At 35.6% G+C, this 13316-nt stretch overlaps 1 protein-coding gene across 1 annotated transcript in view; it reads right to left on the minus strand.

The window, feature by feature from the left end:
- AMPdeam (AMP deaminase) overlaps positions 1-11949 on the minus strand; it is a 71686-nt gene extending 59737 nt beyond the window's left edge. Inside the window, exon 1 of the mRNA XM_065224531.1 lies at positions 11279-11949. Within this exon, the coding sequence (XP_065080603.1) occupies positions 11279-11360 (82 nt within the window). The 5' untranslated portion in view covers positions 11361-11949. The remainder of the gene's footprint in view (positions 1-11278) is intronic.
- Positions 11950-13316: the final 1367 nt, after the last annotated feature.

Consider the following 13316-nt stretch of genomic DNA (forward strand, 5'->3'; position numbering starts at 1 on the left):
AGAAACTTCCTTGTCACGGACATCGCCTACGATTGTTATAACGATTATAAACCCCTGAAGACGATTGTAGCCTACAATCGTCTTCAGGGCCTATAATCAATTTGTAGGGCTGTGGTATTTTGAAAGGTTAGTACTTGTGTGTTTGTGTGAGTAACTGTTGTTTTCCGCAAACATTTCCACAAACACATACATGGAAGCTCGACGGAGATATCACTATCGAGTCAGTCTCCAAATGAATATTCAATATCGTTCATAGCGTATGAGGATGATTAGAGCTTCCATCCCGGGATAAAAAATCCCGAAATTTTGACATCTCCCAAAATTTTCGAATCTATAAATTTATAAATCCCGGGATTGTTAATTTGAGACACTTTTGCTCCCTTAAATTTTTCTTGGAATATCTGTAGTAGGATTTGAATCCGAAAATTTTACGTCCTATAAAATAAAGGGTGATACGGTCAAAATTTGGTCAAGGGAAAACGCGTGTAAATCGGTGAAATCGTTTATTTAAAAAATCAAATTAAATTTCTTTTTCAAGTTCAATTAGTATAAATTCAGGAAAAATATTCAGTTAGGCTTCCGCTTTTCCAAATCCGAATTGCCGGGCCTTACGCTTGACCCCTGCCATCAGATTTTGTACAGCCACCTTGTCCACCTTCTTCGCCGCAGAAAGCCAGTTTGCCTTGAACTGCTGCTCGCCCTTAGCAGTTTTTTGGTCTTCTTTAGGTTCCGCTTGACAATAGCCCAGTATTTCTCAATTGGGCGGAGCTCTGGCGTGTTGGGAGGGTTCTTGTCCTTGGGAACCACCTGCACGTTGTTGGCGGCGTACCACTCCATGGCCTTTTTACCGTAATGGCAAGATGCCAAATTCGGCCAAAACAGTACGGAACAACCGTGTTTCTTCAGGAAAGGCAGCAGACGTTTATTCAAACACTCTTTCACGTAAATTTCTTGTTTGACAGTCCCGGAAGCTATGAAAATGCTGCTTTTCAAGCCACAGGTACAGATGGCTTGCCAAACCAGATATTTCTTTGCGAACTTTGACAGTTTCATGTGCTTGAAAACATCTGCTACCTTTCCCCTTCCTTTTGCCGTATAAAACTCCTGTCCCGGAAGCTGCTTGTAGTCGGCTTTGACGTAGGTTTCGTCGTCCATTACCACGCAGTCAAACTTCGTCAGCATCGTCGTGTACAGCCTCCGGGATCGCGCTTTGGCCGTCGTATTTTGTTTATCATCGCGATTTGGAGTCACTACCTTCTTGTAAGTCGATAGTCCGGCTCGTTTTTTGGCTCGATGCACGGTTGTAGACGATACACCCAGCTTATTTGCGGCATCTCGGAGAGAGAGGTTAGGGTTTCGCTTGAAACTACCGGCAACTCTCTTTGTCGTCTCAGCGGCTTCCGGTTTTCGATTTCCCCCCGATCCAGACTTCCTGGCTGTCGACAAACGTTCCCCAAACACTTTAATTACATTTGTAACGGTTGATTTGGCAACTTTTAGCAATTTTGCCAACTTTGCGTGCGAGTAGCTCGGATTTTCGCGATGCGCGAGCAAAATTTTGATACGCTGCTCTTCTTGCTTGGACGGCATTTTGACAACTGAAGAGTGAATTCCAAAATCAAAATAGGAGCAACATTCTACACACACACACCTTCAAAATGAGGGGTGTTCAGGTTTTTTAAATGCAAAATTGAAAGAAATACGTCAAGTTGATATTGACCAAATTTTGACCGTATCACCCTTTATATCTCTTAGTTTGGCATTTATTCTTATTTAGTGAAAGTATTGCACATAGACAACACTTTTTGTATATGATAGTTGCACAAGAAGCACTCGTGAAAAATACGACCTAGCAATGAAACAAACCGTGAAAATTTTGATCAAATTCTATAACCGCGAGTCTAGATGGTACATAGGGGAATTTACGTATTCTCGTCAATCTAAGCAGCGTCCGAACTTCTATTAGCGATTTCTCAGCGTCACACACATACATGACAGGTTTGTTTGTTGACATTTATCTGCTGCTTGCTGTTCTACCAATTCCAATCGACAGAATTGATCAAAACGGGTTGAACATGTTTTTACAACGCTTCAAACTTCTCAGGTGAGAGTGACTATTGTCGGCAGTCTCTTTTTCTTCGGCACCCTTTCCATTTGAACTGCGTGTTAACCAGCTGTTCTATTATCGGCAACTCGGAATCAGCCGTATTTTGTAGTATGTATATTTCATTTAAAGAAAAATATGGTATAACAGGAATTCACAGTCGTAAAAATATAATCAGGTTTAAGCTGAAAAGGTAAGGAATCGGCTTAATACATTCAGCGAAGAGTTTTGTTGGGAAAATACAGTGAAATAAACGTTTCAATTTCGGTTGCCGAAAACAGTCAATGGGTGCCGAAGCCATAATTTACCCTATATATTCGAAAATCCATCATGTCCACCATTCATAGTTGATCGACCAACCATTGAAATGCATTGTCCAGACGGTTAGAAGTACTTTATTAAGCTGGTTTAAGAGTCCTTTCTTGGATAAGCTAGAGGAATTTTGCAAAATCCTGCAATTTGCAATTTCCTCTCGGTTATTTCCTAACCATTCGTTACGTTCACAGGTAAGCATTATTCTTACCCATTCATTAAATACATTCATGAGAGAAATCATCCACCATAATCATCATGATCTTCATAGACTATTGTGAAATTTGGCTGTCAAACATCTTCACATCAGGGAACGATGTTGTTAAAAGTCAAGAGCCATTCATTTGATTTCAGAGAACTTCATAGAATTTCGGGGAACTTCGTAAAAGTTCAGGGACTGTTATAGAACTTCTTCATAGATCTTCAGGATACTTCGTAGAACATTAGACACCTTTGTAGAAGGTTAGGGAACTACGTTGAAATCATGGTATTTTTTTAAGGAATTCAGTGACTGCCTTCCACTCCAAATGCCATGGGTTCAATCCTAGTCGGCACCGTCGGGATATTCTGAGGTATAAAATTTCTGATCACGCCTTCCTTCGGATGGAAAGTAAAGCCGTTGGTCTCCGGTCCATGAATTGATGGGTCGATAGGTAGGTTCCAGGTATGGAAGCTGCCTTCCTGGCGTCGGTAGCATTAGTATTCAGCACGGAAAAGAAGATCGACCGAACCAATTAAGGAAAAAAAGTCTGTTGAACTTCAGCAAATTATATAAAAATTTCAGAAGTTCCGAATTTTTTTCTTTAATTCCATCGAACTTCGAAAAATTTCCGCAACTTTATCGATATTCAGAAGACAGCGCAGTCATTCAGTCACTCAAACAGCTTTGTTAAAATTCTGGAAAACTATACAAGTGGGAACTTCTGTTTGGGAAACTTTGTTAAAGTTAAGGGAAGATTGTTTCATTTCAGGACCTTTTCTCAATTTTTGTTACTTTAAGGAATTCCGTAGAAGCTCAGGAAACTTCGCAGAAAATCATCGAAATTTCTAGAAGTGATGTGAACTTTGTAGAAGGGAATTTTGTTAAAGATCAAGGAACTTTGAAAACTTCGGCAAACTTTGTAGAAGTTCCGGAAATGTTTGCTGAGTCTCGGATAATGCTTAGCTGAATCTCAGCAAACAAATGAAATGTTTGCTGAGATCTCAGTAAAACTTTTTTTGCCGAGATTTGCACAGCCGAGCTCGGTAGAATACACTAAGTGTGTAGAAGCTTAGGAAATGTCCTAGAAGCTCAGGAAATAACGTAGAAGTTCATCAAACTTCATAGAACGTTAAGGATCTTCGTATCAATTTAGGAAACTGTATAACGTTGGGAGCTTCTTTTCGCTAATATGTTCAGGAAAATTCCTAGAAAAGGATCAGGTTCTTTCGGGAAGTGTGAAGAAGTTGATGGATGTTATGATATCGAATCAAGAATTATAGATCTTAAGAAGTTAAGACATTGTTTTAGAAGTGAAGGGAGCTTTGTAGATGATCATAGAACATTGTATGAATTGTAGCAAGCTTGGAAGAAATGTAGTTGCAGCTATCGAAAAATTAAAAGGTGGAATGTATGGAAAAATCTTTGAAGCACTGGGAACTTCGTAGAAGTTGACGAAAAATCTCAGGACATTCCACATATCCAAGTAGTTACATAGAAGATTTGAGTTCGTGGAACTGAGTTTAAGTTCAAGTTTAAGTTATTGAAAGTATAGGAATCTTTGCAGAAGTTCAGGAAGCATCGTAAAATGTTAGATGACTTTGTTGATTTTCATGGATTGTCGATGAGATATCAATAAAGTTCTCTGGATATTATTCAAGACCTTTCAAGTTGATAAAGTAATGTTTTGAAGATCTGCAACTGTTCAAAAATTCAAATGACATCTTTCTGATATCCTTCCAAGACGGAAGCTTGATTAAAGAGTATTTAAAGGATAATCCGCTAATCAGAGATTCAAAGTTCTCTGGACATGTTTCATGCCTTCAGGTTGATCAATTATTATTCTAAAGATATTCAACTGTTCATAACATTCAAATGATGTCTCCATCTCGAGATTGCTGGTGTTGATCAGATATAAGTGAATTTAGGTTTATCAGGAAGATCGGAAGATCTAAAATTGGTCAAACATTTAATTGGCTCTCTCAAGATGGCAGGTTGGTGAGGAAGTATTTAAAAGATCTCCAGCTGATCGGAGATTTCAATAAAGTCCTCTGGATATTTTTCAAAACTTCAGTTTTATCAAGTATTATTGTGAAGGATATTCTTCCGAAATGGCACGTTGATCGAGAAGTATTTAAAAGATCTCCAGCTTATCGAAGATTTCAGTGAAGTTCTGTGAATATTCATGTGAATCAAGTTTTATTCTGAAATATCCGATTTTGGTTACATTATTCATATTACACATTTTCAGGAGGTTCATAAAGTTCCTCATAAACATCGCTGTAGTTCCTTCAGAACCCTGAGGCTAACCAGTTCCCCACAACTTCTCAAAAATTTCCCAGAACTTGTTTTTTTTTCAGAACTTCTCTGAAGTTTTCTCAGAACTTCAATCTTCTAAAACTTCTGAGAAGTTCCTCCAGAACATCTCAAAAGTTGCTTCATAACTAATTGGAGTTCGGCTGTGCAATTTGGCAAGTTCAAACAGTAGTTTTTCAACTGGCAGTTGAAAAACTACTTTTTGAACTCGCCACACTTCATAGCCGAATCTCCAATGAATCAATTGCCATCAGTCGGAAATCAACACGTTACTCCAAAATTTCTCTGAAGTTCCTTAAGAGTTCCTCTGAAGTTCTTTCAGAATTTCTCTGAACTTCGTTCAGAATTTCTCTTAAGTTGGTTAAGAATGTATTTTATGTTCCTTAAGTATTTCTCTTAAGTTCTTCAAGAATTTCTCTTAACTTCCTTAAGAAGTACTCTTAAATTGCTTAAGAATTTCCCTTGAGTTCCCTAAGAGTATATCTTAACTTCCTTAAGAATTATCTGAAGTTGCTTAAGAATTTCTCTTAACTTCCTTGATAATTTATCTTAGGTTCCTTAAAATGTTCCTTAAATTCTTTCAGAACTCTTAAGATCTTCAAGAAATTCGTTTAACTTCCATAAGAATTTATCTCAAGTTGCTTAAGAATTTCCCTTAAGTTCTTTATGAATTTCACTTAAGAATGTCTCTGAAGTTCCTTAAATTACCGTAAGTTTCTCAAGAATGTCTTGTAATTTCCTTAAGAATTTCTCTTAAGATCCTTAAGTATTTGTCTTAAGTTGCTTAAGAATTTATCTTAAGTTCCTTATGGATTTATCATAAGTTCCGTACGAATTTTCCGTAAGTTCCTTAAGAATTTATCTTAAGTTCCTTAAGAGTTTCTCTCAAGTTCCTTAAGAATTCATCTTATGTTCCTTAAAAATTTCTCTTTAACTTCCTTATTAATTTATCAAAAAATTGCTTAAGAATTTATCTTAAGTTCCTTAAGAGTTTCTCTTAAGTTCCTTAAGAGTTTCTCTTAAGTTCCTTAAGAGTTTCTCTAAAGTTCCTTAAGAGTTTCTCTAAAGTTTCTTAAGAGTTTCTTTAAAGTTCCTTAAGAGTTTATCTAAAGTTCTTTAAGAGTCTCTCTAAAGTTACTTAAGAGTTTCTCTTAAGTTCCTTAAGAGTTTCTCTTAAGTTCCTTAAGAGTTTGTCTAAAGTTCCTTAAGAGTTTCTCTTAAGTTCCTTAAGAGTTTCTCTTAAGTTCCTTAAGAGTTTCTCTTAAGTCCCTTAAGAGTTTCTCTTAAGTCCCTTAAGAGTTTCTCCTAAGTCCCTTAAGAGTTTCTCTTAAGTTCCTTAAGAATTTCTTTTATGTTCCATGAGAATTTATATAAAGTTTTTAAGAATTTATCTTAAGTTCCTTCAGAATTTCTCTGAGTTTTCTTAAGATCCACATTTTCCATTAAGAGTTTCTCTAAAGTTCCTTAAGAGTTTCTCTTAAGTTCCTTAAGAGTTTCTCTTAAGTTCCTTAGGAGTATCTTTAAAGTTCCTCAAGAGTTTCTCTAAAGTTCTTTAAGAATTTTTCTAAAGTTCCTCAAGAGTTTCTCTTAAGTCCCTTAAGAGTTTCTCTTAAGTTCATTAAGAGTTTCTCTTAAGTTCCATACGATTTCTTTGAAGATCCTTACGATTTTCTTTTAAGTTCCTTAAGAATTTCTTTAATGTTCCATGAGAATTTATATTAAGTTCCTTAAGAATTTATCTTAAGTTCCTTCAAAATTTCTCTGAGTTTTCTTAAGATCCACATTTTCCAATAAGAGTTTCTCTAAAGTTCCTTAAGAGTTTCTCTAAAGTTCCTTAAAAGTTTCTCTTATGTTCATTAAGAGTTTCTTTTAAGTTCCATACGATTTCTTTGAAGATCCTTACGATTTTCTTTTAAGTTCCTTAAGAATTTCTCCTACGCTCCTTAATAATTTCACTTAAGTTCCTTTAGTATTTTCTGTAAGCTTCCTAATCATTTTTCGTAAGTTCCTTAATAATTTTCCGTAAGTTCCTTAAGAATTTTCTTTACCTTCTTTAACAATTTCTATCACGTTCCTTGATGATTTATCTCATGTACCTTGAGAATTTATCTTAAATTCCTCAAGAATTTCTCTTAAATTAAAAGCTTCTCTTAAATTCCTTATGAGTTTCATGAAAATTCCTTATCTCATGTTCCTTAAGAACTTTTATCAAGTTCCTTATGAATTTTACGTAAGTTTCTTAGGAATTTCTCTTAAGTTCCTTAAAAATTTCTCTAATGTTCCTTAAGAATTGAACTTAATTTCCTTAAGAATGTATCATAAGTTGCTTAAGAGTTATCTTAAGCTCCTTTAAAATTTATCTTAAGTTACTTAAGAATTTTCTGTAGGCTCCTTAATAATTTTCCGTAAGGTTCTTAAGAATTTATCTTAGGTGCTATAAGAATTTCCCTTAAGTTCCTTAAGAATTTCAATTGAGTTCCTTAAGTAATTCTCTCACGTTCATTGAGAATTCATCTCGAGATCCTTAAGAACTTCTCTTAAGTTTCTTAAAAAAATATGATCAATTCCTCAAGAGTTTTAATTAAGTTCCTCAATAAATTCTCTCAAGTTCCTTAAGAATTTTCTAAAGTTCCTAAATAATGTATCTTTACTTTCTTCAGAATTGATATTAAGTTCCTTGAGAATTTCCCTTAAGATCTCTAAGAATCACTCTTAAGTTCCTTAATAGTTTTTCTTAAGTTCACTGAGAATTTCTCTTAAGTTCCTTAATAGTTTATCTTAACTTCCTTAAGTTCCTCAAGAATTTATCTAAAGTTCCTTCAGAATTTATCTGAATTTTCTTAAGAATTTCTCTCAAATATCTTAAGAATTTCTCTTAAGATCCTTATGAATTTTCGTAAATTTCTTAGGAATTTCTCTTAAGTTCCTTAAAAATTTATCTTACATCCCTTGAGAATTTCTCTCAAGTTCCTCAAGAATTTATCTTAAGTTCCTTAAGAGTTTCTCCTAAGTAGCTTAAGAATTTTCCTTATGTACGTTAATAATTTCACTTAAGTTTCTTTAGTATTTTCTCACGTTGCTTGAGAATTTATCTCAAGTTCCTTGAGGATTTCTCTTAAGTTCCTTAAGAATTTTTCTCAAGTTCCTTAAGAATTTTCCTTACTTTCTTTAACAATTTGTCTTACGTTCTTTGAAGATTTATCACAAGTACCTTGAAAATTTATATTAAATTCCTCAAGAATGTAATCTAAGTTCCTTAAGAGTTTCTCTTAAGTTCCTTATGATTTTCATTTAAGTTCCTTTAGAATTTGTCTCATGTTCATTTAGAATTTTTATTAAGTTCCTTAATAATTTCCCGTAAGTTTCTTAGAATTTCCCCTAAGTTCCTTAAGAATTATCCTTAAGTTCCTTAAGAATTTCTCTTAAGTTCCTTATGAATTTCTCTTGAGTTCCTTAAGAATTTCTCTAACGTTCCTTAAGAAATTTTCTCAAGTACCTTGAGAATTTATCTTAATCCTTAAAAAATGATCTTATGTTCTTTAAGAATTTCTTTTAAGTTCCTTAAGAATTTTCCGTATGTTTTGTAGGAATTTCTCTTAAGTTCCTTAAGAATTTCTCTAACTTTCCTTAAGAATTTCTCTAACATTTTTTACGAATTTATCTCAAGTACCTTGAGAATTTATCTTTAGTTCCTTAAGAATTGATCCTTAGTTCCTATTTATTATAAGTTGTTAATTTCCTTAAAAAATCTTAAGTTCCTTAAGAATTTTCCGTAAGTTCCTTGAGAATTTCTCTTGAGTTCCTTAAGAATTTCTCTAACGTTCCTTAAGAACCTTTCTCAAGTACCTTGAGAATTTATCTTAAGTTCCTTAAAAAATGATCTTAGGTTCCTTAAGAATTTATCTCATGTTCGTTAAGAATTTTCCGTATGTTTTGTAGGAATTTCTCTTAATTTCCTTAAGAATGTCTCTAACTTTCCTTAAGAATTTATCTAACATTTTTTACGAATTTATCTCAAGTACCTTGAGAATTTATCTTTAGTTCCTTAAGCATTGATCCTTAGTCCCTATTTATTATAAGTTGTTAATTTCCTTAAAAAATCTTAAGTTCCTTAAGAATTTTCCGTAAGTTTCTTAGAATTTCTCCTAATTTCCTTAAGAATTTCTCTTAAGTTCCTTAAGAATTTCTCTTGAGTTCCTTAAGAATTTCTCTTGAGTTCCTTAAGAATTTCTCTAACGTTCCTTAAGAACCTTTCTCAAGTACCTTGAGAATTTATCTTAAGTTCCTTAAAAAATGATCTTAGGTTCCTTAAGAATTTATCTCATGTTCGTTAAGAATTTTCCGTATGTTTTGTGGGAATTTCTCTTAAGTTCCTTAAGAATTTCTCTAACTATCCTTAAGAATTTCTCTAACATTTTTTACGAATTTATCTCAAGTACCTTGAGAATTTATTTTTAGTTCCTTAAGAATTGATCCTTAGTCCCTATTTATTGTAAGTTGTTAATTTCATTAAAAAATCTTAAGTTCCTTAAGAATTTTCCGCAAGTTCCTTGAGAATTTCTCTTAAGAACCAGAAGAATTTATCTTAAGTTCCTTAAGAATTTCACTTAGGTTCCTTAAATATTTCTCTCGAGTTCCTCAAGAATTTCTCTAAAGTTCTATAAAAATTTATCATAAGTTCCTCAAGAGTTTTTATTAAGTTCCTTAAGAATTTCTCTTAAGTTTCTTAAAAATTTATCATAAGTTCCTCAAGTGTTTCATTAAGTTCCTTAAGAATTTATCTTAAGTTCCTTAAGATTTTCTCTGAAGTTCCTCAAGAATTTCTCTTTAGTTCCTTAAGAATTTCTCTTAAGTTTTCCCAGAAATCCTCACAGGTTCTTCCACAACTTCCTTACCCCCGCCATTGAATCAATTTGAGGTTTAAAACCGTTATCGGTCAAGAATTTCATTTGGACAAATTTCCATCGAAATGCGATAAACATACGATAAACATTTCGAAGGGTAGCTTATTGTATACTTTGATGAAGTTTAGCGGAAATGCATGAGTGTGATATAATCTCAAATTTTTCCATGGAAGTTGATCGTCCATGACAAATGTGCGGAGCACACAGGAAACTTGAAGAAACTTACTGTGTTTATTTGACAAACTTTCAGAATAAGCTTGGAGAACTTCAGACAGATCAGAGAAGTTTAATGGGCCAGAGGTCGGGTGGGGAACGTCGAAGAAAACCAGGAACGTTTCGAAAGCTGAATTTTCGCGACTCCTTGGGCATAGAGTATCATCAACCGGTGAAAACTAACGATTTTAAATTGGCTCACTGCTTGACTAGCCTATTGGTCCTAAGCAAATCGATTAACGTACCCCCTAGAACTACACTATGTTTGTTTTGATTCGCTATGAAAGTTTGACAAATAAAATGAGGGACCGAAGATAGTTCCAGAGCTGAGCCAAAAAAGAAGAGCACGTTTCTTCGGGACCTTCTGGTCATAGGGTTACCTCTGTGGTATCATTGTATTTGTCACATAATATACAAATACATGGTGATTGGCATAGAAAACTCTCAATTAATAACTGTGAAAGTGCATCTAGAAACTGGCCTGAGTTCCTGCAGTTTTTAGAAATTTCTCCATAGCTCTCAGTAGAAGTGACTCTCCCTCTGAATTATTCTCATTGGCCATGAACACTATGTTGAGAGCTGGAAACACGCTCGCTTTAGATGCGAAAAACCTAGAAGAAAGAAGATGGTACCTTCTCGGAAAAATTATTGAAAATGCTGGAAGAGCTTCCTGTCGAAGATCCCTTATCATTAACATCGTAATAGATCTGCCTCCACATCGACTCAATATGCCTCTCGCATGATGACCTTCCCGATTATGTCGCACTCGCAGTGTTGACAAAACTCGCATCGACAACCCACAACAACAACAACAACAAAACATCTCACTTGCTGTGCCTCGCAACAGCAGTCTCTTATCGCGCTCCATGAATACTCCAACCTTATCATAAAAGGTTCATTATGTCAACCCGAAATTTGTCGGCCTCGTCTGTCCAATTACCGAGCGCTATTCAGCTGAAATCCAATAGACCAGTTTTGACTCACCTCCAACTCCGGCTATGCTCTTCTATTAATTCGTAAATAATAATTTATTACCCTTCATTCCACCAGACTCGACGTAGTTAAAGAGTGCTCTTGCAAGGTGCAAAATTTCTCCAGCATTCCGGATTTAAAAATAAATCACTCCAAGGCACTTTTTGCGAATATATGTTAACACACAAACACATTCCTGCCGTAGATCGAATCGTTTGGAAACTGTTTTTGAGATTTACAAAGGATGGTCCTACTTACCCAGCATCAGCTTGGATGCCTCCGTTTCCATTTCCATATCGATATCGAACGCAAATCGCTTCCTCGAGTTGTAGTCGTTCATTGTTGCTCCTTGGTTTGACGTCCTTGCACAAAAATTGAGACGAAAAATTTATCGATTTTGACGCCTCTTCAGTTCGCACTTTTCACAGACAGCGACGTTCGTCGTCGTTCAACCATAAAACGTCGGGTTCGGCGATAGAAAATAATACTATATTGGAGCTAGAGTGACTCACTTCACTTCACTTGGCGTCGAAAATTGTGTGTGACCCACGACACACGCCAGCACCAACTATATAATGCAATATTGCGTGCTTGCTCTTGACGACAACAAAGTCACTCTTGTTTTATGGCACACCGGAGATCGTATCAAAACACACAATTGCTTTGGCAGACGCTCGGTCTATCGATTGGAATACACACCACAAAACTTCTACTCGGACTTCCTTCTTCGACCTTCCAGAGATGTCTGCTTCGAGAACAAATCACCCGCGACGTGCTCTCAAGCTAAATAATACGAAGATGGTTCACTTTGCTAAACCGAACAACTATACGCTCGCTGTTGACTGCGATGACGAAGGCTACCCACTTGGTAAAAGTGACAACTCCGCGAAAACTTTCCACTAATAACCGAGCACACACTTTTCGCTGACACCTTGTTCGTTTCTCTTCATCTACCCCATCCAGTAGCTTCTGATGGAAAGTTGATGTTGGTTTAGCGCTTTTCCACCCCACGACCCAAGACGCGACGGTATCTATCTACGGTTTCCTGTTTTCGCCGAAGAAAAGACAACCCTTTTGTTGTTCACAAACACCTTTCGTCAAAGCTCTTAAAGCGCCCTATATAAAATATCAACAAACTTTGGCGACAATACTAGCACCTTTACAACTTCTCTAGCTCGCTACAAAGTCACTCCAATAACGACGAATGTATAGTAGCATAATGACGGGTGGCAGAATGTTGAGAATTTTTATTACTTTCATAGAAGAGCCAACACACCATTGATTATTCGAATAAAGAGAGACTCGCCGAAACCGCGAAGCGTGAACGAAGCGATGACCGACGGCGGCGGCGACGGCAGCTCTTGTTTAGTTTGTTGGGTGGGTGGGGCTGGGAAGAGAGATGAACGCCAAAGCAACAAGGCAACGACGAGGACGCTTTCGGAAAGTAACGTACAAACGTGTCTGTGAAGTGGGTGACGGCGTGGCAATGGGAGGGTTTTTAACGACAATTTGGAATCGTCTTCTATTTTTTTTTATTTGGTGTCAAGAGAGGTACCGTAAAACGGAGTATCTTGGATAATGTGGCTTACTTTTATAGTAGAATGGAATGATTAAATTACTCTCTGCACTATATACGAATTGGAAACATTGGTGCCATTTTGTAGCTTACACACTTAATCTAGCTTGGTAAAATCTCCAACAGCCGATTACTTCGGCATTTACTTTTGCTAATAAATCTACAAAATATCTGTTTGTTAGCTGATATCTCAGCAAAATGTTATTTGTTAGCTGAGTCTCGGCAATTGTTTGACTAAATCTCAGCAAAATAAATTGTAGAATAACTCGGCTGTTGGAATATCGGTGAAAAATTTTAAGTGTGTAGGGTTTTACGTTTGATATCGTATAGAGTTTTTATATAGTATGTTTTACATATTTTCCAAATAAGCAAAAACATAAATCTTGTTTTTCGTCGGATTGAAAAGGCACTCAAACAATCACTTATTAAAGGTTTTTTTTTTTCCTATATAGCCGTCACAAATTCAATTTTGTCTTCTTATTTCTAATGACGTTCTTGATTATAAAGGGGAATTTACGTACTCTAGTCAGTCTAAGCAGCGTCCGTGATTTTATTAACATTTTCTCAGCGTCATGTACACATTTGACATGTTTGTTTGTTTACATTTATTTTCTGCTTGCTACTCTATCCATTGCCATCGATAAAATTGTTCAAAACTAGTTGAAAACGTCTTTACAACTTACTTCTCAAGTAATACCCCGTTCACATTACAGCGTATAT

This window comes from Ochlerotatus camptorhynchus, unplaced genomic scaffold (assembly GCF_037179485.1).
Source record: "Ochlerotatus camptorhynchus isolate MF236.1 unplaced genomic scaffold, CSIRO-AGI_Acam_v1.1 ptg000212l, whole genome shotgun sequence".
Classification (NCBI taxonomy): domain Eukaryota; kingdom Metazoa; phylum Arthropoda; class Insecta; order Diptera; family Culicidae; genus Ochlerotatus; species Ochlerotatus camptorhynchus.